This window comes from Lutra lutra, chromosome 15 (assembly GCF_902655055.1).
Source record: "Lutra lutra chromosome 15, mLutLut1.2, whole genome shotgun sequence".
NCBI lineage: Eukaryota > Metazoa > Chordata > Mammalia > Carnivora > Mustelidae > Lutra > Lutra lutra.
The window spans coordinates 54,929,253-54,955,637 of record NC_062292.1 but is presented as its reverse complement, the minus strand read 5'-3'; the positions used below and the strand labels follow the sequence as shown (position 1 = coordinate 54,955,637).

Genomic DNA, 26,385 nt, shown 5'->3' with positions numbered 1-26,385 from the left:
TCTTCTAAATCCTTTGGTTTGGACCAGTGGGTCTCAAACTTGAGCATGCATTGAAATCACCTGGAAGATTTGATGAAACACAGATCGCTGGGCCCCTGGAGGGGGGAAGGGGGTTGGGGGGGGGGGCGGTTCCGGGTGGGGCCTGAGAATTTACATGAACAGTTTCCAGGTAATCTTGATGCTTGACTTTGAGAACCAGCCTGTAGAGTCAGCCCCTAGAGAATCAGACATTAGCATTTCAAAGCACCTACCAGGAAATCCACTGGGCAAGGGTCCTTGGTGGCTCTGTGGCTAAACCTCAAGTAGCTGGTCAGCAAGAACATGGAAGACAGTTTATGTACAGGACTCTTCCTCGCTAAGTGTTATTAAAAAAATAAAGCTATAATTGCATGACATCTTACTCTTGCCTCTTTAGGAATTAATTCCTTTCTATTTCCCACAGCCAGGCAGGTTTTTAGTTCAGTTTAATGAGTCTTTGGAGATCACCTTTTGTGCACTCGTCCTAAGAGCTGGGATTATTTATAAAGATGAACAGGACACAGTTTATTCTCAAGAAGCTTACAGTCCTCGGAAAATCAGACGACGAGGAGAAAAATGTCAATAGCATTTGGTTAGTGGAGCTGATAGAAGATGCTGGGGTCTCTGTCCTACAAGAGGCCTCCCTGACCCCCCAGGGTGAACTAAGTATGAAGGATAAGTAGGATTTTGCTTAAGCAGAAGGAACAGGGAAAAGCAGAGAAAAGTGAAACGTGGGCACGCATCTTCAGGAGTCTGCCAGCAGTTTGAAAGTTCTAGAATGTGTTACTTATAAATGAGCAGATTACCCCCCCTCGCTTGGGTCTGGCGTCTGCTTTACCCATTTAGCACTGCCCCCCACCCCAGTTCTCAATTCCATTTGTGATTATCTGTTAGAGTCCTAATCCACATTCATTGTAAAACCTTGCAACAATAAATAAGAATATAAAGAAGAAAATGAAAAGCAACTAAATCTCATTGTTTATGATACCATAATAAGAGTCCATTTAAGCATATCACATCTGTTTTTATTCTGAAGCACAGTGTTAGAATATACTTTTAAATGATGCTCAACATCTCAGTGATTAGCACTGCGTAGGTCCCTTTTTTTCTCCGAGGTGCTTGAATGTAATGGACTTAATTTTAGTTAAATTTTAAAGAACGATAGATCCATGAAAATCTGGCTCCTCAGCATGACGTCACACGAAAGCTGAGGCCCAGAATGCTTTTCAGGTGGACTTGAGCCCCCGGAGGTAATGCTCAGCTTCACCTTTTTTTCCCCCTCTCTTTCTCAACGTGGGTTGCAGAGTTTGAAATCACCAGTGGACTTTTTCCCCCAAACACCACGGCTGGGATTCTGCCCTCAGAGATTCCGATGCAGTGAGTTTAGGCGAGACGGAGGCTTCTGTCATTTCACAAAGTCTCCCTGTGATTCCAGCCCGGAGCTAGATGATATCATTCTGTGATTATACTGTTGGGCTCGAGGACGTTAGCATGGCCTCGGGAACCAGAACCCGATGCTTCATCCGCAGGACTAGAGAAGGTCTAGAAGTCACTAGCATTTAGTGACTGGACTCGTAACGGGGGCCACCGACACTTCTGCAGGTTAGAAATAGTTTTTATACACTATATATAAGAGTAATCTTTCCTTATAGTTGCATAATTCACAGGGAGCTTGGGTTTACATGATCTCATTTGTTTATGTTAATACCTGATGAAGTGGGACAAGTATTTTTTTTCTCCTCTCTTCCTTCTTGTTGATTGTTGTTCTTTCTTCCTTCCTTCCTTTCTTTCTTTCTTTCTTTCTTTCTTTCTTTCTTTCTTTCTTTTTTTTTTTTTTAACTCTAATTCCAGTATGCTTAACCTATGGTGTTAGAGCAGTTTGGTTGCTATTCTTAATGGATGGGAGCACGGAGACAAAACCTTCAGGTACTTGCCCAAGATCACTAAGCCAACAAGCCAAAAAGCAAGGATTGCAACTAGGTGGCCCAGTAACCACATTCGTGCTTTTTCTTTTACTTCCTTCATATGGTCCAGTCATGATGACGTAATGATGCCGGGTCCTGTGCAGAGCAATTTACTGCTGGTTCTCCCGTCTCAACTTCGGCAGCATATTGAATGTGCCTGGAGAGATTTTAAAAACTCCTGATGCTAGAGATTATAAATTAATTGGCTGAGGTGCAGCCTGGGGATCACACTTTTTCAAGGGTTGAAACCACTGCTCTGTAGACCATTTCATTTAACCCTCTTAACAACCTGTGGTGAGAATCACCACCATGTTAAAAAAAGAGGAGGTCAACCCACCAGCCCAGGAGCCCACCAGCGAAAGCCTGGTAGAAGCCAGACTAGAACCAAGGAAGGAAACAGTGTCTATAGCTTGTCCAGTCACCATATCTGTCCCTCAGGATTTTCAGGTTTTTCCTTCAGATCTTGAATCAGGAAGAGCTGAGTGAAACCAGTGAACATACACGAAGGAAAAACAAAACAAAACAAAACACTGAATTTAGGATTTTCTAAATATTCAAGAACCATATTCCTGTCTTTGAATTAGCCATAGCAGTCAGAGGCAGTCATTTATTTGTTTGTTTGTTTATTATTACTTATTTTGGCTTTTGTTGTTGTAGGACTTGATTCATAACACTCAATGCGTTGACACATGAACTTTGAAAAACCTGGTCAGCAGTAAGTGAATAACAAAGTGAATTCTGAACAATCTGTTATAATAGAAGCTCTGTGTTCCTAAGACTGCTGCTAAAGAATTTTAGGGAAAAAAAAAAAAGTAGTGATCCTCTAGCCCAGTGTTTCTTACACTTTGGCAAATATCAGAATCTCTTCCAGGGGTTAATAAAAGAGATTGCTGATTCCAACCTCTAACTTACAGCCTGTGGGGCCTGAGAATTTGCAATGCTAACCAGCTTCCAGTTGATGTACATTCTGCTAGTCTGGGACCCACACTTCTACTACTACACTAGTCCAATCACATTCTTCATTGAAGCACCATGAGATGAAATGCTATGGCCAAGGTTACAGATGACTGAGAAGAATCATTGTTTCTTTTCTTTCCTTTTCTTTTCCTTTCTTTTCTTTTCTTTTTCTTTTAAGATTTTATTTATTTATTTGACAGCAAGAGAGATCACAAGTAGGCAGAGAGGCAGGCAGAGAGATGGGGAAGCAGGCTCCCTGCTGAGCAGAGAGCCTGATGTGGGGCTAGATCCCAGGACCCTGAGATCATGACCTGAGCTGAAAGCAGAGGCTTAACCCACTGAGCCACCCAGGTGCCCCAGAATCATTGTTTCTTAAGCGTTCTTTCCACCACATGTCACTTCTCTGGGCAAGACTGGGGAACTTCAGAGATTTTTTTTTTTTTAACTCTTACCCTATAAAGCAGCCACATATTAATTTGAGGGGATAAATATTTGTGTTAAAGTACTGTTTAACTCTTTAGAATCACCAGATTTGGATGAATGATAGAGTCTAGAAAGGCTACTCATTAAATGCTAGAAACTGCCACTTTGGAATTTTCCTTCTTACTCTCCTTCTCAAGAAGAGATTAGTATAATGACCCAGAAAATCAAGCTCTTAAGTAAATCATTCAGTTACCTGAGACCAGGCAGGGCAACATGAGGATGTAGATTTATTTATGAATATGATTTTAAATATGATTCAAAACTAGGAAATATTTGTTCTATAGCCTCTCTTCTGTGGTGGGTTGGGGAAAGGGCAGGGTTTTGTCATGACTGTGCAATCCCTTTTTAAGGATAAAACAAATACTGGGGCTCCTGGGTGGCTCAGTCAGTTAGGTGTCCAACTCTTGATTTCTGCTCAGGTCATGATCTCAGGGTCCTTAGATGGAGCCCTGTATCAGGCTCCACACTCAGCAGGGAGTCTGCTTAAGATTCTCTCTCCTGGGGCGTCTGGGTGGCTCAGTGGGTTAAAGCCTCTGCCTTCAGCTCAGATCATGGTCCCGGGGTCCTGGGATCGAGCCCCGCATCGGGCTCTTCACTCAACGGGGAGCCTGCTTCCCCCTCTCTCTCTGCCTGCCTCTCTGCCTACTTATGATCTGTCTGTCAAATAAACAAATAAAATCTTTAAAAAAAAAAAAGAGTGAAGCAAATACTGAGAAACACAGTCACCATTTTCTCTTTATCTACAGGGCAAGGGAGGGAGAGGAATTAAAAAATAGCAATGCTTCTTTACTCAATGAGTTTAAATACAGTTTCATTTAGTGAGTAGTTGATTCTGAAAGACTAAATATATTGGAGCCATTAAAATACTGACTGGCGGGGGGCACCTGGGTGGCTCAGTGGGTTAAAGCCTCTGCCTTCAGCCCAGGTCATGATCACAGGGTCCAGGGATCGAGCCCCACATCGGGCTCTCTGCTCGGCAGGGAGCCTGCTTCCCTTCCTCTCTCTCTGCCTGCCTCTCTGCCTACTTGTGATCTCTGTCTGTCAAATAAATAAATAAAATCTTAAAAAAAAAATACTGACTGGCGGAAACTCAATTACAAAAAACCCAAGCAGCATGAATGTGATGATTTTGGCCAAAATCAGCAATTTCTTGGGCAAATATTTATTGAGTCTAAAATGTCCAGATTACAGTGCTAAGTACTGCATATATTATTAAAAGCTATCAAGAAGTTTTCTAAATGGAGAACACACACAGAGAGTACAGCCCAACGTACCTTGATAGGAGCCAGTTAGAGGATGTCGATAGTGCAAAGCATTATGGGACACAGGTGGGAGCCACTGATTCAGTCTGGGGACCCCTGGAAATAGGAGACATTTTCGCTGGCCTCCAAGGATCAGAAGGGTGTTCTGTGTACTCTGTAAATCGTGTTGCTAAGCATTGTAGCTAAGTGACAGCCAAGATTACAAAGAAGGGAATACTTTCTTTGCAATACCACCTGGTTTATTTATAAATACGTTAACTTTCTCACTCAGTAAGAGCGCATGAATTAAGTCTGGTAGAAGTAAACAAAATGTTTACATTTACATACTGTACATCTCAAAGTATTGATTGGGATTGAATAATTGAATAGGACTAACTGCTCAATCAATGGGAATGAAACCAATGGTGGGGCCAAACTGGGAGACTCTGACCACAGAAAGAACCCATTAAAGCTCATACTGTCTCATTTAATCATCTTCGCTAATAGAGAAAACAAAATGTGGCCATGTTTCCTTCAAGATCTTCCTAGCTGTCATAGAGCCAGGACTGAGACACCTGGCAGTATGCCGTGCATGTTCCTTCTACAGACTTCTGGAAAGACTGGAAAGATGAAATAGAATAATCCTGAAGAGAACACCAATGTTTATAGACCTGTTACGTTATATGAGTGATTATAGTTCCTTTTTATTAATGATGAAATCTTGGAAAATTTCCAGACAAATAGGTTGATTTTTAATTTTAATTTAATTTTAAAAAATGCTGCTGCTACTGTTTTGTTCCTCCTTAGGCGTCTTTGTTCTTTGGCTTAGATATTCTAGAATTAGACTATAGTTACATTACTTTGAAACTTGGGGAAGAGAAACTAATGAACAGAGGGATATACCAAACCTTTCTGTGAAATCAGTGATGGAGAGGGAGACTGAGACCTCAGGTTCCCTTTTTTGTATTTTACATTCTCATTACTAAGCTATATGTTTATCCCAGGAAATTTACACAGGGCCTGGTACAGATGGTGCTTCTAAAATGTGTGTTTTTTTCAGTAAGAAAGGAAGGGATAAGGTGTACAATTGGTCGAAGCAGCTTTATTTCACTTTCCTAAAACAAAACTATTTTGGGGAGCAAAAATGGGTACTGGTGAGTGCTTTCTGTATTCCTGTGTGTCTTTTTTAAGAGGATGTCACTTTTGGGAAACTGCTTCAGATTAGGAGGGCAAGACAAGTGGAATTAAAAAAAGAAACAAAAAACAAAAAACAAGAAATTTAAGTCCTGACTTTGCAACCTAACAATGGAAATGTCTTTGGGCAAGCAAATAAACTATTGGACCTCAGTTTTGTCATCGGTACAATGGGGATAATAATAATGTAGTTTCTAACTGCTCCACAGTGTTGTTTTGAGGAACAAAAGATGCATGTGTGAAACTGCATTGTTAATGTTAAATTATAATCAGAAAATACTAGATATTCTAGTTATTCATTATAGTTAAAAATTTTCCTAAACAGCTTAACTTCTCTAGCTGGTTATACTTTAAAAATATAAAGTTCAAAAAATCTTCTTCCTTTGTTAAATTTTACTTCTTTGTTTAGAGTTTCCGTTCATCCAAGGGTGAATTAATCTGTTTCTTTTCTTTTCTCACTGATGAAAATTGGCTTTGATTTATTTAATGTTCTAATTCAAGTGGTAACTGAACTATTAAAAAAAAAAGTGAGATCTTTAATTATGTTATTTGCTTTTCTGTAACACAGAGTTTGATTGGATAAAGCTGCTGACACAAGTAGCTGTGCATTTAGTGACAAACCACAGGTGAGATTAAGACCCTAGGGCTTCAGAGTGACTATTGTCCTCAGGTCCCCTACTGCATCACCATAATTTTTATTTTATTTTTTATTTTATTTCTTTTCCCCATTCCTGTTATTTTAATCTACCAGGAAAATGAGGAAGGAATTCTTTGTTGCACTCTCTTTTGCATCCAAAGTCTGGTTATATATATATATATATATATATATTATTTTTTGGTCTCTCCCTGATGTGATGTGTTCTCATCAGTGTCTTGGTCTTGGAATGAAACCACAAACAGAAGATGCAGGACTTGGTTAAAGAATTACAGGCATTAAGAGAGGAAGAGAGTGGCCTAAAGGCAAGACCTTTGTCTTTTTCTGCTGATTAATTAAGTCCCTTCTTCCTCTCCCATAAGAAGAGAAATCCACCTCCTTTCTGAAAGTGTTTCAGTATTCAGTGCCGTTCCAGCATAATGGCATGAAGAAATGGAACTCTGTGGCCATTCTTCATGGGAGCTTTGTCAACATTTAAGCAAGGAAACCCCGGAATCCTTAATATAGAAATTTTTATGTTGTATACAAGAGCCATCTTTGAATGCTTTTATAAGGAAAGTATTTATTTTCCGGACATATCTGGGATATGGTGATTTTTAAAAGCTGTCAGGTTAAATGAGAAAACGTTTTCATGTTACCTGGGTGAGTGGTATAGATTTAGGTACTGACATGGCAGCATTGTTTTAATAATAAGTATTATTTTTCATTATCTCACACTTAGTCACTATGAATATTTGGGAAACAAAAATAGAAAGAGGAGGAAGAAAGCGATCTCTCAGAAAACTAACTGGTCTAGAAGGGCCGGAGCAGCTCAGAATGGTGGACCTTGTCCTCTCATTTTTTTTCTTCTTTTTTGTCTTTTTCTATTAGCTCCTTCCTTTCCACTGACTTCTTTTATATATCGATAGATATAAATATATATAGATATATGCACATACACATATAAATATATTTTATATATTTATATAAAATTGTATCTCTTAAAATTCCCTATAGTGCTCTAATAATTGAACCAAATTATAATCTTTAAATATGGCAGCAAGACACCGAATATTAACATCAGTCATCACCTCATTCATTCAAGACATCTTCCTGTGTTTCTGTAACATTGACAGGACTACTTACTGAGGGCCCTTGCTGGCTCTGGGGAACCCCTCAGTTTCACAGATGACAGTGAGGGAGAGGTTAAGGTGGGGAAGGGAGGAGTCACTTCATAAAAACCAGATCCCTAAATGAAATGATTGTCAAAATGTGTTTATGAAAGGACACCTCGGGTGCTTGGGTGGCTCAGTGGGTTAAGCGACTGCCTTCAGCTCAGGTCATGATCCTGGGGTCCCAGAATGGAGTCCCACAGCCCCATATCCAGCTCCCTGCTCAGCAGGGAGTCTGCTTCTCCCTCTGACCTCCTCCTCTGTCATTCTGTCATTCTCTCTCTCACATAAATAAATAAAATCTTAAAAAAAAAAAAAAGTACACCTAATTCCCTGGGGAAAAGAGAGAGAGAGAATTCCTGTCTATCAATTCAAATCTACTTCTTTTTAAATATGTGACTCTTTTTATCTTTCTAGCTTTTGGAGAAAGTAAAGGACAGTTTGGTATATACTCTTGGGTATTTATCTCTTGGGATGTGATGTCCCTTGGCTCTTGTTACCTGGGACCTTTGCCCCCAGAGCGCTCATCCCTCTGCTGGAGTACCAGGCACTGGTATATTATCAACAACTAGGAGATTAACATGAGTAGCTTGTTACTAAGTAAGCTCTGGGAAGAGGAGACACGTAATCTTTTCTAATATGAGCTTTTCTACTACCTGAGTATGAAACTTGGGTTAAGACTCTTAGCCACTCTGGGCCTCATTTTCCTCACCTGTAAGGTAGCCAAGTTGGACTCATCATGCCTGTGGTCCCTCCCTGTCCGTCATTCCCCGTTGCCCAGACTTTGTGTTCTGCCCTAGATTAGTGGCCATTCAGTGTAACAAGAGCAAAGCCTTGTGAAGAAGTTGAGTTACTGAGATATCTGATCAAAGTCGCTCCTGGGTGAATGAGCTTGTGCTTGGGATAGTAATAAAATCAACAGCATTATTGACTGAACTGCTGGAGTAGAGGGTTGTGGAAGAAAGCCTTAAAGGAAGAGAAAAGGACCAGGAGCAATGTCTCTGTCCCCTTCTTTTTGGTAAACAGTGGACAGTGGAATGGTCTGGAGAGTCAGCAGAATCATCGAACGTTCCCAAATCTGTCTTCTTCACACTCATGCATGAACACAATGGTTGGCTGCACAGGGGACATCTTTCGTCCCCTCTCATTATCCTGAGCCCATATGTGCGTGGCAGTATTCTAGCAAGCAGTCCGTATCCTCTTAGGGCCACTGTGTTCATGGGGGGGAATACTTTAACACTTCGTTTCCTTTTCTGCATGAAGCACCTTGAACTCCTTGCCAAAGATGAAGGCCAAATGAATGGATAATGCCATTTCTTTACATTTTTTCTTTCACTTAGTGAGATTTAAAAACAGCATGGCTAACATTTATGGGAGGCTCACTATGTGAACAATGACAGTAAAATTTATTATCCAAACTGAGGTACTCTGGAGAGTGTAAGGAGGGAGAAATGTAAATTATTAAGCTAGGACAGCTGGCACAATTCAGAAGGTCTTGGCCCACTGAGTCAGGGGTCTATCCTCCCCACCCCCAACTAGGACCAGACTCGGGGGCTAAATTACTTTAAATAGAGTTAATCCCCATAACAGTTTTACAAGATTGTTCTTATTGTTATTCCCATTTAATAGCAAAGGAAACTGAGAGTTAGATCTGTGGCATGACCCTAGGCCAAAGCCTCATCCTTTGTAATTGGAACAGGAGCCCAAGGTTGACTGCGGAGCTGCCTATGAGACCTTCCCAGTGACCGACACCTTCCACCATCTTCTGACTTTGGCCAGGCGTGACAGACACGCACCCCTCAGTAATTTGCCTTGCTTGGGGAAAGCAGATTTTTATCAAATGTGCTCATTTATAAAAGGGAAGCTTAGAAGAGTGTGTCAGACAGTTCTAACATTAAAAAAAAAAAGTAATAGGCTCTAAGTCTGTTTATATGGACACCAGATGCTGCAGGGCTCACTTAACATACCTCCCCCCAGTGGTCCTTTGAAAATTTGGATGAAAGGGTTAAAGGGAACAATAGGAAAAGAGAACTTTCAAATACAGTCCAAGAGTCCTCTAAGTTAGGAAAAAACATACTTTGTGTGTTTTGATGTTTCTTGGCCCGATGCATTTTTAACTTTGAATAGATGTTGAATGGGGTGTTTAAGATGGATAATTTGATCATTTTGCTAGTATCAAAGCAAGTATTGCTTATTCTAAAATCTGTCATATTTGTTCCACTTCCCCCTCCCGCTCTGTCTCCACTACTCTCCCCCCCCCCACCCGTCCCCCTTCCTCTCAAGAGTTAAGCTACCCTTTATTTTGGACAACACTATCACACACATGATTGAGTCAACAATTTATGGCTTTTAAAAATAGGGATTTTGTCCTCTCTTAGGTTTATTGTTTATCATAATCATCTTTCAAGTGAAAAGGCTAATTTACTCTTTCTATAGGAATATTTTAAGCTTGATTATCATAATATTACAGCTGCCTGAAAAGGTCTAAAACGGGACATTGACCTTGAATGTTTTCTGCATTTAGCTCATGGTGCTTAACATTCAGGAAAGAATATAACTGCAACTCACTTATTAACATATAATCTCAAAATGTTAACTATTGCTCTGTAAATATATGCCATACAGGTTATAGAAAGCTCATAGGATACTAGAAAATGCGTCTAGTCATTCACCATATGTTGGAAATACAGTGTAACTAAAGTTGCTTTTCCCATTGGAGCTACTATAGTTTATAACTTAATCTTGCTTGATATTTTACCATGTATCTTATTAGCTTGATGAAATGAAAGTGAAATAATCCTAAATTAATTAAACAGAAACCGAATTGTCTCTGTTACTTTCTCTGTCTTCCTTTGATTCCCACTCCCTCCACCCCCACTTTCACAAACCCTGAGAAAAGAGTTTTTGGTGTGTTATAGAGGTGAGGTAATTGCTCCCCAGAGAATGGGCTTTTTACATGGACTTGGTAATTTGGGAATGGGATGGATTTATAGGACAAGAGGTTTGTCAAAAGGCGAGGTTTTTATTAGTGCTTCTGTGGAAGTGATCACTTTCAGTCGAAATGATTGCTTCTTGCCAATCGAGACAATAATTTAAATATCAAAGCCTGTGCCCTAGAAATGAAAGGCAGCAAAAGATGAGGTATGATGAATTGATGGAGGTTTGGTGGTGATAGAGAGGAAAGTAGTCATACTGACTCCGAAAGTCGTCTTCACGTTCCCACTGGGAAAGGTGTGTTCTTAAGCAGGTTTAAAGCATAAAAGCAGTCCCAATGCACAGATGAGGAAAAGAGGGGTAGGTACATGAGGTGACCTGCTCGGGGCCACCCAGGTCATCAGAGGATGCAAAAGGGATCCTGGTGTCTAAGCCTCTTGTTTGCCCAGCAGGATATTTTTTGCAGGGATGTTCATTTGTGGTTTTTCTTTTAGAGTTAAAGATAATAGTTTGTAATAGTCTTGAGTTGCTTTTTGCATTATGGTACATTATACTATACACAAGCTATCAAAGACAGCAGGGAAGATGGTTCAGAGTTAAAGAGCTTTTTTAAGGGTTTCTGCTCTTGAGGAAAGATCCACAAAGGTAGGTTAGAAAGCGATCGGAAAATCTAAATTCGTTATGCCTTGTTGAGTTTTAAATATTTAACAAATGACAGATGTGCAATATAAAATAAAATTTGCTTCAAAAACAGTGTGACAACTAGAAGCATTTTAAGACAGATTAGTCCCGTTAATTTTCACAAAAGGAAGATGGGAACTAAAAGTAGCTCTTAATATGCAATAATGGCAAGATGAAACATTTCTCGTCATCTCTTAGCAGCATAAGAATTCACTGTTTTAGGAAAGGATTCTGACTAAAATACAGTAAAATTTCCAGTACAGTCAACAGGAAGCTACGTGTTGTTTGCACTTGAGTTTTGCTTGTTGCCATTCTGTTCTTTCAAATGGAAATGAAGTATATTTTCTGCTGGTGTCTGTGCAGGAGTTAGGGCCTGAGGATGAAGTTGTCTGGGTATTTGTGACTGCATTGTTTAAGGAAAAAGAGATTGAAACTAGGCATGGACCCACGGCCTGGTGCATAATAGATGGATATTAACTAATTGATTAATATTCCGTGTGAAATAGTCCTAAGAGGTTCTTTCATTGAGTCCCATTTTTTTTTCCTGCTTTGGGTAGACTCCTTGTGGTAAGATTGTGAAGTGTATTGACTGTTTAGCAATATGTGTTTAGTCGAGGCTGTTTAATTTGTTTGTTTCATTTTTTTCCCCAATATCCTTTGTTGTTGAGATTCTAAAAGATGTATGCTCAGTATTGCCCATGATGTGTGTATTTCCCGTGATTATCCACTGTTTCCTCCTTCAAGGTGAGAAAACTGTGGTTAGGGAAGATTCTGGAGATGACTAAGCTGCGTGTTTATAAAATATTCTGGAAGCTGTCTTGCAGGTTTAGTGCAGTAAATGTTATTTTAAATTTCAAATTGGTTAAACTGGATTCAAGACAGTCTGTGTAATCTTAGGTCCTTGACTTGCAAAGGTGACACTTTGATCCCAAAGGGAACATACAGATCCATGTATGTATATACACTGGTATATTTCTGGTCGTTCAGAAAGCAGCTAGCTCAGTGGACACTGTACCTTGCACTGATGAAATGTGGTTAGTGAGAGATCAGTGGGGACGATGCGCTGTCTGTTGTACCTGTGTCTCTGTGAGCACAGAAGAGACTGACACATGGAAGAGTCTAAACATGTCTAAAATATATACCAATGAGATCCAGTGGTTCCTAATGGGGCAAATCAGTACCCAAAAGGAAATAAGAAAATTCTGGGAAGTAAACGATGACTCCTATGAAATGTGGTGATTTAAGGTCCATCAGTAAATAATTGACTACAAATCTTGTCTTTAAAAGGCCATTTCAAAGGAGTAATAAACAGGTTCTGTCACAGCATGATAATGCAAAGAAACTGAATACAGTGCGGGATTCTGCACAGGTGCAAAATCTGAATGTATTGAGTGCTTTAAGGTGGGTCGAGTACATAAAATTATTATTTTTTTAAAGTGTCTTTAGAAAAAAATTAAAAAGGAACTCTGTTTTGGGGACATTGTTTAAAAATGTATACAACTGGATCTATTAATTATCCTGGGAATTTTAGTTTGTTCAGAAATGTAGATAATAATCTTTGAACCAAAGATGTTTTTCTTTCATTCTGGTGCTGTATTAGCTTCCATATTTCTTTAATTCTATTTTGGAAAAATCATGTTTCTATTCCAAATGCCTCTTTATTTATTTTTTTAATTATAAAATGATTACATGTCTCATTTTGGTTGAATAGACAATCCTTTTTTTTGGGAGGTGGTGTCTGGAGAATGCTTGGATTTTCTTCTACATCTCAAAGCTCTTTTAATTCACTGCTCACAACCAAATTTACATCTTAATTGCAGAGTTCACATTTAACAATATAGACAGCATAATGCTACTGGTAATTAAGCTTTTACTACCTGCTTTTATACACTATTCTCAGGCACAGTTTTTGCTATGTGAGTTCTCATCTAAAAACTTGTAAGAATTTAGACCACAAATAAAAGGAATCGGGTCCATATCTTAGATATGGTCAAATACATGGCAGGAAAATTGCTTTCTTCTGTGGGGGGACAAATCAGGTCTGTCATTTTTTACATTCTGAATTTTAATGTGGCTGCTCTATTTTAGTGTTTTTTTTTTTTTTTTTTAAAGACCTAGAAAATCTGAAAGGGTTAAGAGAGTTGAGTTCTGATTTAGTGACTTCAACACACACTGAATATCTGAACTAATTTATTTTGATCTCAAAGATTATACTATTTATATTGTGGAACACTTCAGATGCGAAAGGTTGGTAGCAGTAGAGCTGAATTACATCAAAACTGTGGGTCTTCCCCTCTCCATAAGGGAGCAATTTGCCATCAATAGCTGGCATCTATTCCAATATATTTGCTAGTATAAAAGAGCCTGTAGTTCCAAGTAGGACCTAAGAAAACTCTTTGTTATACGAAAACTAAGAACACATTCTACATTATTGAAGGGAAAATAACCTTCTCTTCTATATCCTTAAAAAAAATTGTTTTTGATTGAAAATTCTTAGTTTGCCTAAATTGTTTTCTCTTTGAAACTATTCCTCATAATGGCCAGACTGTGTGATGATTTACAAAATGTTTCTGGGTTTGTTTTTTTTTTTAAAGCATTCAGGGTGTGTTATGTATAGAAACAAATATGTACACTGCATTTCATTTGGAAACTGATGTTTTGGGTAAAATCATATACATTTGTATATGTTTGGAAGCTTGTATTGAAATAAGTATGTGATTAAGAACATTTAGTGCACGGGTGTAGTAATGCTCTCTAGGCAAGGGTTGGGGGGGGAGGAAAAAAAAAGGAAACGCAGTCTGTATTTTGTCAAAATGCACTGAGATGGATTTAATGTACTATTTCCCCTACAGCCCTCAGACCCCCACGCCTGTAACTGGAGAAGCCAATTTGTCCTAGAGTTGTTTACCTTTGCTTTGAAAAAGCTATGCGTTGTGTATCTGTATGTAGGGAGACAGCAGGTGAAGAAATGTTTACACATATAATTTGCATAGGCATCCTCTCAGTTTGGACTGAGCACTATTTCCTCTTCTGTAGTTGTGCAAAACTGCATTCCACCTCCGGGAGGACCATCCCAGGGGCTCACACGCCCGAACAATTTAGAAGACTGTCTTTGATTTTTTCCAATGCCCAGTATGGAGCAGGGAACCAGGAAAAGACGCGATTACGAATAACCGGGGTGGGGGGGGGGGGGGGAAGCACGGCACTGCCGAAGCAGCAGGCCCCCCCCCCCCCCCCCCCGGGGATGTGAAACACAGACCAGGCAGGACAAACTTGATTCTCTACCTTCCGCAGAATCCTCTTCCCAAATGAACCGAGAGTGTGCGTGCGTTCTTCTGCTCAAGGCAAAATGGGTCTCGGGTTTGGACACCCGAGACAAATCCCTCCAGTGCCTAGAGAGTTAAGTTAGTTAGGTTTCTTTTGTAGCTTCCCAGAAAAAGAGAGAAAGACAGACAGAGAAGGAAACGCACGGTGCCGCCCGGGAGCGTTTCGATCGCGGCTGCGGCCCCGCTCCTTCTCCCCCGCCGCTCGCCGAGCCCAGTCCCCGCAGCTCCCCGCGCCCTGCCTACCTGCCCGGCTCCGCTCGCCGGAGCAGCCTCCTGTCGCCTCCCTCCTGATTGGGCAGACGCCCCCCAATCGGCTGCGCGGCTGGGCCGGTGGGACTGCATATGTAAAGCCCTACTTCATATTAATAAGCTCCAATCGGGGCTTTAAGTCCTTGATTAGGAGAGTGTGAGAGCTTTGGTCCCAACTGGCTGTGCCTATAGGCTTGTCACTAGGAGAACATTTGTGTTAATTGCACTGTGCTCTGTCAAGGAAACTTTGATTTATAGCTGGGGAGCACGAATAATGGTTGCCGGTCGCACATGGATTCGGTAGAACTTTGCCTGCCTGAATCTTTTTCCCTGCACTACGAGGAAGAGTAGGTACCTTTTTCTTTCCTTTTGAAAACTCGCCGTGGGGGTGCGTGTGCGGGGGCGGGCAGAGTGTATCTTTGCACACGGATTCAGGTAATGCCCTGGGTACGATGTGTGCACGAGTGCTTGTTTGTGTCTGTCTTGTGCCTTTTGTGTTGAGGGTGATCTCCTAATTCAGTAAGTCGAGAATTGTTCTCTGACTACAATGTTACCTTTGAGGCAAAGCTCAGTGACTGTCAGTAAAACAGCTGTGTGACAGTCACTTCTTATTCAGGTGCTAAGAATAGGCACTTGGCACAAATGCTTAGTGAACTGTTAAAATGCATCTTTTACTAGGACCCATTTTCCCAAGGAAAGATGTTTTAAAATACAATATTCAAAATGATTTATACTATTGAGTGCCTCTTATGTATTTGCAGTTTGACAGATATTTTCAGCTCCCTGTCATTTCTTACCGCGCAGAGTTAGAGGCAAAATTGCACATTTACTAATTCTCCTTCAGAGAACAATTTAAAAACTAGCCCTGTGCAATTCAGGGCTAGAATAATGTTATTTGCATGGTTAGCGTTAAGTCAGCACTTAACTGACAAATCAGTCCATTAAGTAACATGAGATTTTCACACATTATAAATATTTAAGGGGAGGGAAAAAAAAAAAAAACCTAAAGAAGAAACAGTAGTGACTTTTAAAATTTCCCCTTGAACAGACAACATTGAGATTGTGGATTTGTGTCATGTATCACGTCCAGAAAATAGGGAAAAGTACTTTTTGTCTTAGGTGCATTTTAATTCGGATTCATGAATATCTTTATGCACATGGATTTGTGTGTATATGTGTATATATTCGGTATCGATATCTTTGGAACACTAAAGGTGGGGGAGAAGTGGATGGGGTTGGACAAGTCAATTAGCATCTTGTGGAGAAGAGTAGGTCATAAACTTAATTTCAGCCCACTGTTAAGATAACGTATTAGTCTACCCTGAGACCTGTCCCTGGATCATCTTTCTTGTTGAGTCCAGTTATACCGCTCTGCTTTCACATTTACAGTAATACCAACTGTTATAATTCTGAAAAGAGTGCTCTTGGCAAAACATCTCTCTACAGATTGTGAAGAAAATCTGAAACTCTCGACGAGGAGGTAGTGCATTTAGGTAGATGTCCACTAGCTGTCCTTTGTGACTGCGTATTGCATTGCTTTGTAATTAAGTAAGAGATGAAAAGTGACTCGCACTGTCAGTGGCTGCTCGTGTGTGTAGGGGTGCGAGTGTGTGTGGATCTGTCTCTGCACGCTTGCACGTGCCCTCACACGCACGCTCTCTCAACTCGCATACACACTCACGCAAGGGCTATTCTCCAAGAGATGGGCGTAGGAGGGACTGAAAGCTGGCAAGGTTTGCATCCAGTTCGACAGACTCAGGCCAGAAACAACCTTAAATTGTGTGAAAATAAAAATGAGAAATAACAAAGGTAGGACTGCCCACTCAAGTGGGGCTTGAAGGTTAGTGCACTGGGGCTCGTGGAACTGGAGGGTGTAAATGTCTTCCTGTCAGGAGAAGGTGTTATCCACGCTCACCCAGATTCTGAACTTTCTTCTGTAAATAAATAAAGAAAACAAACTTTAAAAATCCCCAGAGGCTTCTTTTTAAAGTAGTTTTCTTGAATTTAACTTCTTATAGCTAATTTGAATAATTAGTTTAGATAGCCTCTAAAGCAGATGCATTAAATGAAATCAGGGCACATGTCCTTTTGGCTTTGGCGCAAGATTCAAACTAGCTTTCTTTTTGGCTCAATTAAAAAGTCATCTTTAAAAAAAATACAGATTTATTGTCTGGATGCAGTTCTGATGGTTACGTGGTTCACTGGACAGACAGAAAGATCTAATGCTAAGCAACGCATCTGCCTCTCTGTCTCAATTAATAAACCACAGAATTTATACATGCTATTAATATTCATAGTAATTGTACTGGGTTAAACCCTATCACGTGTGTGTATACATAGAAATGAAACCAGAGTTATGCAGTTTCAGAGGAAAATACTAGCCAATTTCTGTTTTGGAGGCTGTTCAAAAGATTCGTACAATTTATTGACCACCATTAGGAGAGCCTAAAATGTTAACCTATAACTATGTGTTTTTTATTTAGGAATGTGCCAGCACATTAAAGGACATAATACTTGAGACCTTGTTTCACATTTAATAGCAGTAATAACTGATAGCATAAATAGATGAAAATAATATATCTGCTCATTTTGACATATGTGTCTGTCTAATCATTCTAAATGAGTGTGCTCATCACATGAATCCCTTTCAACCTCTGATTAAAATGTAACATTGACTACAGGATTATAGAGCGGACTTAATTTTACTGACTGTTTTAACAGTTGTCACAGCTGTTGGAAGAAGGAAAGGCAATTGAAACACTCCAAAACAGGCAAGGCGAGGAGGGAACATTTAGTAAATTCAGCCTGATCATTGAAATCCCCAGCATTGCAAATGAAACAGATTTGTGTTTTAAAATTCCTCTTTGGAGCTATGCAAGTTTTATTTGTACGGTCCACTCTTTCTGTGTCTGGGTTTGTTGTTGTTGTTGTTGTTTTTTCCCTCGGCCTCGTCTCTCCTTATTAACAGTAAAATGTAAATTGAAACACAACTATCCAAAAGTAATACTGTAACGTCAAAATGTATGAGATGAAAATAGGCAGGAAGAAAAAATTTGTACAGTAACAACAACAGCAAGCCTAACTCCGAGTGGATACATTTTTTTTTTTTAGAAAAAGGAGCTTGCCTAAATCACTTTAAGATGTGATATTATTTGAAAACTATGAACAGACACTTGAAGTTTATTTTTCTAAGAAAGAACACCTAAACTCCAGACTTAGAACTCATATTACTTTCCCTCCTGTTTCTTCTCTGTAAATCTGTTGAAAACACCTGCAGCCTTAAAGGTAGGTGGTGTGAGGTGGGGTTTTCAGATGATTCTTTGTAAATGCTGGAAGTGACAACTAGCTGCACTTAGGGGTGAGTGTTCCTGAGCGGCAGAATCTTGTAGCCTTGCCCATCCCTGCACTAAAGCGAACAGATTAATTCTATTTTCTGAAAATTTAATAGCCATTGTACATATCCCAAACTATAGATAGTCAAGATAGCCAGACAGTGTGTATTACGTAACATGTGGATTTTCTCCTTCGAGTAAGCCAAATAAGTGTTCCGAGTAATGGAATAAATGTGGGAAGGGAGTGGTGAGTAAATGATGGGCACCCCATGTTTCACCAGCCCTTTGTGTCAGTAATTTATGGATTACCTTATAAACATTTGGTGGTTAAGTTTAGAAATCCTCCTGTGACAGAAAGGGCCGGAAAACAGCTTTCCCTTTCCTGGGCAGAGGCAAGGGTGATGGTGTTGGCTGGTTCTTATAGTGATGGTTTCTCATCTTAATGTGTTTATGGCACTGCTGCTTTATTTACTGAGCCTTGTGTGTTGCAGCGGTAATTAACCCATGTTATTAGCAAAGCCCTTGTGGATATCCATTAATTCTCTTGCATGAATGATCATTTTTCCAGTGTTTTCCCCCCAATAAGGTATCATTGTTCTTCTTTCTTTTTTTTATTCTAAATTGATGGCCTTTGATATGTTTCTTTGATTTAATCTGACCTGTAATATATATTGACCATCTTATTAAAAAGGGTATTGTAATTCTGTTTTTAAAAATGCTCATAGAAGCTGGAGAAAAGATTTTTTTTTCCCCCTTTGGTTTTCTTTTCAAAGTCAAAAAGAAAAGAAATAAGGTTTAAAAAAGGAAATTATATAGGAAATCAGGTTTAACTCCAGGTTTTCCAGGTTTTAGAATTTATGATAATTTGGGTCTTTGAGGTCTTTGAATCAGATTTTTACTTAGTTAATAACACTTTAGGCATTTTTTATAAAATATCGAGCCAGCAGAAAAATACTTGTGCTTCCTGTGCTGAGAAAAGATAAGGACCATCTCATTAGCTGGGCCATACTTTTGCAATTAATTTTCGATACATGGTGCTATTCATCAAAGAGGGCAGGTAACTTCTCTACGAGTCTATTTAACAATACTTTCACAATACCTACTCCTGGAAGATCTACAGACAAAGAAGAGACCTTTCTTTTGGGAGGTAGGCATAATGCCTAGTCTCAAGTCCGTATCACTTGTGAAAAATTCCTCAACATTTGTTTTAGCCTAGTGACTAAAAAAAAATTTCTTTGTTTTACTTTCAAAGTGCTGTGCAGCACGGAAGGTTTGGCTTATAGGATTTCATAAAACAAATTCAGATCTGTGCCCGTGGTTGATACTTGGTCAGACAAGTGGCAATTAATGGCAATGATTTCTGTGAAACCAGTTAATATCAAAAAAACTTTTTAGAGCCACCTCTGAAGCATTTGGAAATAGAGAAGAGCATCGGAGGTATTTCAATAGAACTTTAAAGTCATTGCAGTAGCTAAGCTTGGCTTGGAATTTTGCTTCATAGCAAATTCATGGAAGAGAGAAACAATACAACGTTGATCTGTTCTAAGTGCATATGAGCTCCGGCCCTCGCCAGCTCTCTGGAGAAAATCTTTGATTACACTGGCCCAGTTTGTTCAGTTTTTATCTCTTTTACATCCACTGGCCTTGTATTAAATTGTCATTGTCCTAAAGCACATGAGATAGAAATGAATTGCAGTTTGCGACGTTCTCTGACAGTGAAATATTTAGGTTCTCTTTCTCCAATCATACTTATGTGTACATTTGATAGTGCAGGGATGACACCAGGCGTCTCTGCCGCTTCTCATTCTCCTCACTGCATTTCGTATGCTTTGCTGTTGATTATTTTCACCGCCATGTGTATATGGATAAGCACGGTTTGGACTATTACACATACGTCAGTACACACATCGTACTTTAAAATCCAGAGCAGTCCGTAGATACACACACGTGTTGTTTGCGTGTATAGATGCACGTGAACTATGTACCTCTATGGAAGAGGTAGGCTGCTAACAGTGCTCATTACATTATATAATAAAGTGAATCGCAGGTATTTTTCAGATCGATTAGTTGGCCAGTTCAATTTGCCAGGCATGATTTAACCTGGAAGTCGTGTTTCGGGTATTTGCCAGGTTGATTTTAAACTGAATGGGTTTAAACTATACAGAAAGACAGGTTAACAGGTAACCTAATACTCGATTTGTTTCTGATTTTATGAATTTTTAACTGCTATCCTTCCTAAGTTTAAAAGCTGGTAATCATAAATGATTTGTAAAATAGGAAATAAGCTACTAATATTAAATGCATAATTTAATTGGTTTGGGCCCTGTCCAAGAAATAGTTTTGAATCAGCTCTTGGCTACATTCTTTTTTTTTTTTTTTTTTTTTTAATTCAAGGGCCTGACAAATATATCTGAATGTAAACATGATCACTCTCAGAGAAATGCATAAATAGGAATTTTATTTATCTGTATTACATAAATATGTCATTTCCTCATTTTTTTTCCTTTTTTTTTTTTTTTTCCCTGAAAGCAAATATAGAAGGCTAGTAAGTGTTCTGTTTCTCTAAAGTACATCACGGATTTCAGAATTTTTGAATTTTACTCGAAGGGGTAGTTTAGAGATCTGTGACTTGCTTAGTAAATCTGAATGAGTGTTGAGAAAGAACCTCAGCCAGCTGCTCTTTGTGTTGTCCTTCTTGTTCTTATTTATATTCTGGTTTAAAATTCCTGGATTCATTTCCTATCTTTACTTGTATGTATAGCACTTAAACAAATTTGATGTTTCTCTCTCTCTTCTTTTAAATCCTACTGTTTCTTTTTGCCAGTGCATCACATCAGAGCTAGCTTCTTTATTATCTGAGGGTGATAAGTGACAGCCTTTGCCTTTGAATGATTTACCTGGCATCTCATTCTTGTCTCAAGTTCATTTCAGACTTCTATATTCTAAGATCTAGGAAACCTCAGCTACTAAAAATAATTTCCATTCAGAGTTTTTCAGCAAACACATCTTTCCTCTCTACTTTTTTTCTTGACAGAAGTGCCAGGTGTTCTTTTTCTCTGATTTGGACACTATTTCTCATTATTTTCCAAATGTATTTTCTAGTCAGTTATACAAAACCATCAAATTCAGAGGATTTAGATTTTGCGGTAGTGGTGGTGTGCGTGCGTGTATGTGTTCGTAGGCACACGTGTGCCCATGCATGTATCAGTCCCCTTTTTATTGAAAAAAATTTTTTAAATGTTTGGAGGAAACTTGCTTTTTATGTTTTGATTTCTTCAGATGCCATGCCATCTTAGTTTATGGCAACAAATGTATATTTGGAAGAGAACTCACTAAGGCAAAGCATTCAAAGAAAAGGTGCAGTTTTAAATAAAATGACTTCTCACTGGTCCATCGGAGTGCACTTCAGTATACTGGCATGGACCTGTGTGTGCCTTTGAATAGAGATAGGCAACACCCAACCCTGGCCGTCAGAAATGCAACCTATGGCTGTAGCTTTGGCACTTAAAATCTCTTTACTGCTTCAAGTGTGAAACTCATGGAGAGCCTACCTAAGATTAGATTACGTTGTTTAAAAAAAAAAAAAAATGAACTTCAAAGTAAATTTATATTTTAATTATAAAAGGCAGTCTTTGTCCTATACGTTCTTCTGTGCTTTCTCATACTGCTGAGAGTGACACAGAATTGCATATATACTTTTCATCATTTTGATTGGAAGTACACATTATGTGTAATATGCCTTGGCAGTACTTACCTAGCCAAAGAAAACAAATTAATACTAGGCATACTGAAGGCTGTCAGGCATATCACAGATGTGTCAATTTAACTTCGCTTCATCATACACCTTCTCCACAAACAATTGGTTAAGATGGTACTAAATAAAAGGGAAGCTACCGATAAATTCTCCTATCATATCAGAGATTGATGGCTAGGAGAAGTGTAATGAAAACCAGCCTGCTCGCCTACTTCTCTTTAAAACTCTGTGGAATACAGACAGCATAGACAATAATGAGTTTTGTACCAGAAAAAAAAAACAAAAACAAAACAAAAAAAACACAAGGGTGGGGGAGGATAACTTAAACATGGTCAAATCTTTCTACTCTCTTGGAAGTAACAAAGGGATTTATTGCTTTAAAAGTCTCTGAAGTGGTGAGCCTCCGTTGCTCCTGAGTGTGAAGTAAATAAAGACTTTAAGAAGTGGAGAATCGGAAGGAGCATTGGGCAATCCGTCTTTAACAAGGGACATCTCTTTTTGTTGCATTTTGCATACATTTTCTGAGGAAGATAAAAGTCTTGGGCGTTCTTTTCGTATGGCTTATTCAGAATGCAAAAAGAAAAATGAAATTTGAAAAAGAACTTGTGCACAGAAAATAGGCAGATGCATATTAACTTTTTTCCCTTGCATGGTCAGGATGGTTCCCTCGCACAAGAAAAATTGAATTTTTCATCGATCCTAGGAAGATTTTGCTTATTTATAATGGCTTTTGAGTATTTAAACAAAAGGCACGTTAAATAAATGCTCACTTTTAATGCTTACAATGTGAACTGAAATGTTTTAAAAGGTGTTCTTTTCAAGGCAGTTATTATATTTACATTTTATAGTTGTAAGAATTTATTTTACTTTGAAAAGTGTCTAAAATTATATCCATAGTTAGCAAAAGTAGCAAGTAATATGAAAAATTATAGAGACCAAGGTACTTGTTTAGAGACAAGTATTCGGATATGAGGTTCTTTAATCAATTGCCCTTTGCCCTCCGTAATTCCAAATTATCATAGAACTTGAACTTCCCCAAAAATGTAAGCTGGCTGTGTTGAATTAGGTTCATTTTCCCATAAATGAAGGAATCCTCTGACAATGCTTTCTTCAGCATCACCAATCTATTAAAACAGATCAGATATTTTAAGGAGGAATATTATGTTTGCAACCCATTGTTCATGACCCAGGAAAGGGAAAGGTGCATATGGTTGATGAGACTCGCGTCTTTTTTTTTCTATGAGGAAGCAACTGTATACAGTTGGTGCTGGGTCCAGTAAGTGACAGAAGCATCCCTTTATCCATAGACTTACATGAGACTTGCCTCGTCGATCATGGGATCATAGTGTCACAGCTGGAAAAGCAACCATCAGCTGAATTATACTGAACTCCACACTTGGCTTATTCCTCTTACTGCTCTACACATCTAAGGAGAGGCTCGTTCTGGTCTTGGAGTCTAGACAGAGTCAGGAGTTGGGCTCAGGTGGGAGCTTGTGGCCGCCTTTTTCTGTCCTCTCCTAGCCATTCAGCACAAGGAGGTGAGGAACAAATGGCTAATTTATGCACAGGAGCCCGAGCAGGGATTGTTTCCCAGGGTCAGAAATTATTATTCAGTTGTTCAAGTACATTTTAGATTTCTCTTATGTTCTATAAATGTCACTGTTATCTTTCATGCTCCCAAGAACTTCCCATAAATGATTAGGTGTGTCTCTCAATTCATTTGAACCATGAACTGGTCTAAGCATTTTTTAATAGATGGAAATGGAGAGCAGATCACCTGCTCAGGTTGGCCTGGGTGATGATTTGTTCAGTTGCTTAGTCTGGAGAATGAGAAAAATACGAAGAGGTTATACACTCAAATTGTATTTTTTTTATTTTTTTTTTATTTCCTTATAGTGAACAAAACTTTAATGTCTAGAGCATTTATGAGGGTTGTAATGATTGGAAAATCTGTCCTGAGAATGTGGTCACCATATGTGACAGCCTTGCTTTCTATCTTGTCTTCAGTTTATGGGGTAAGTTCGGTGACACTGTCTATTGTCTTACTTTGCTAATGTAATGAACCTCTCTTCATCCACACTGAGATAATCTGAAAGGTGGGGGAAATCCCTGCTCCGCTCTAAGAAACTTCCCTCAACCCCCTCCATGGCAGCGATATTTTCTTTGAAAATGTCTGTTTCTATTCATCTGTTTTGCCAAGGGATCATTTACTTTGATTAAAGGTAAGTACGTGAGATTGATCCGTATTTGCGCACACAGTATATTCTAACCCCCTCTCGAATTCCAAAGGGCTTGCCTTCAAGTTTTCATATTTGTTTTCCTTTGTTTCTGTTTGTTGTCCATTCTAGTTGAGCGCTTTTATGGTGTTTTCTTGATTGTTGTCAGTTTGGGGTACTCACTGCTGACATTTTTGTTAAGTTAATGTCCCAGCGCAAAAATCCTTGGCAGCCTGGAGTCTGGCTACAGGGCGTAGAGGATACAACTTCTGTGTGATTGTGTGTAAATACAGTTAGTTAGTTGGGGGTTTATCAGATAGCTTGGCAGAAAGAGAGAGGAGCAGTACAAACTGTTTTCAGTAACTGTGCTGTTCATACACCTGATAAGATTGAGAGAGCTTTTCGAAATGCTGATAGGCTTTGAATAAGAAAAGAATAATCACTCTGCTACTGGCACCAGCTTATCGGAACGAAGTAAAATGCCAACACTTTTACATTAGCAAAAGTAAATGTTTTAGACACTCTGTGCCTTTTTTCATTCAAGTTAAATAGTAGGGCTGCTTTTGAGTGTGCCGTAATGAATAGCAGGATTTATTACCTTGACTAAATTACAGGTGAATATGTTGATAAAGGAACCTTCAGCATCACCAGCAGCTTCTTTGATAAGCAGGTGCATCTAGGCTGTACATTCTCTGGAGAAATTAAGTATGCCTTTTCCCACTCCTGTTCTATTAAACATCATTTCTGATGTTAGAAGATGCAGTTATGTCCTGTGTCAATCGAGTCCCCTTGTTTTCCAGCAGAGGGGTGACAGGCATTTGAAACTTAGCTTATCAGACTTGTAAAAATGCTTGTGTGCTGTTGTTAAGTAAGTTAGGGCATGTGGACATTGATGTCACTTGTGCTGAACCAGCAAAGTCCTATATAAGAAAAGAAATCTTGTTTTTGCCCCCCTCCTCCCCCCCGGAATGGAATGAGATTAATTATAAATTTAGGATGCTTTAATGAGCAGATAAATGTATTTGTCCAAGCCACAGCCTATTTTAAAGCACCTCCCCTGACAAAGAGAGAGATATTGGTTTTGCTCTTAATATAAACCATTAACTTTCCCAGCTCAACCATCTTCTCTTCTTTGTAATTTGACGCCTACAAATAATTTGGTGTATTCAGATTTGATAAATGATTAGTGCAAGAGCAGATTGATTGATTTGGATTACTATTGATTACTCTCAATGAGATCACTGTGACACACTCGAATCAATAGTATTCGATTAAGCAAGGCACCAGCGTTCTATACATTCAGCAGCAGCGGGAGATTCGGGAACAGAATGTTCACTGGCTGATAAATTGACAAAGCGTTCAGCTTTAAATAGCCCTTTGTTCAGCACTAGTTCCTTAAAATATATTTCACTGGAAAGTTCGTTTTTGCAACTCTGGGCCTTTCTGTGGAAGAAAGGTCATCAGTTTAAGGTTTATTAAATTTTAACTAAAAACAACTGAGCTCCATTTAGGTGTAAAATAATTTAAGTACTTACTGCAGGCAACCTTCATGCTTTGGAGCTGTTGCTCAAAGGTTTCATTCTTTTATGAAGATGTCAATTGTAAACATAAAAATGCATCACTGGAAATGTAATGGTTTAAGATTCGGGCCGAAATAAAATTCCTGCCCGAGGAAAGCACTATAATCAAAATAAGGTGGTCTTAACTTTGCTCAGAAGTGGGCGTTCTCCGGAGCCCCGCTGCAAGGCAACTGCACGTCGAACCCCTTGAACCCCTTGATCATGCGCACAGCGGCTGTCGCGGCTGCTGCTTTTCCTTCTTATCCGAGGGCTTCCCTCCTGTCGCCGGCACTCCACGCGGAACACTCAGTATCATTTGATCTCGGAGCTGCGACTGCTGCTCGTCCACGGGGTTCTTTCTGTCCTGAGCAACCTCAAAAGTCACCCGGGGGAAAGAAACTCATCCATGGTTCCAGTCCTTAAGTGAAGGATCAAGGATGAGATTTTTTCCATCATACTCCCTCGTGGTGCCGTCTTGGCGCTTGGAAGGAAGCGTGGGCTCTTCTATTATCTGGGATTGCCTCTCGGAAAAGTGAGTCCTGTAGTAAACGCTCCACTGGAAATGTGAACCATCGAATGTGCAAAACTTGATTTCCAGTGACATCTTGACTGCTAGGACCTGAGTACCCCACATCCCCCACATCGTCCCAGGTTCAAGTTTTGAAATATAC

At 39.3% G+C, this 26,385-nt stretch overlaps 1 protein-coding gene across 17 annotated transcripts in view; it reads left to right on the top strand.

Moving 5' to 3' along the window:
* ESRRG (estrogen related receptor gamma) overlaps positions 1–26,385 on the top strand; it is a 625,647-nt gene that overhangs the window by 381,347 nt on the left and 217,915 nt on the right. For 2 of the 17 annotated variants that reach the window (XM_047704098.1, XM_047704096.1), the window contains exon 1: positions 15,012–15,200. The exons of the other annotated variants lie outside the window; for them this stretch is intronic. In XM_047704098.1, the coding sequence (XP_047560054.1) occupies positions 15,145–15,200 (56 nt within the window). In that variant the 5' untranslated portion in view covers positions 15,012–15,144. Of the gene's footprint in view, positions 1–15,011; positions 15,201–26,385 lie in introns of those variants that run through there. 17 annotated transcript variants of the gene reach the window in all.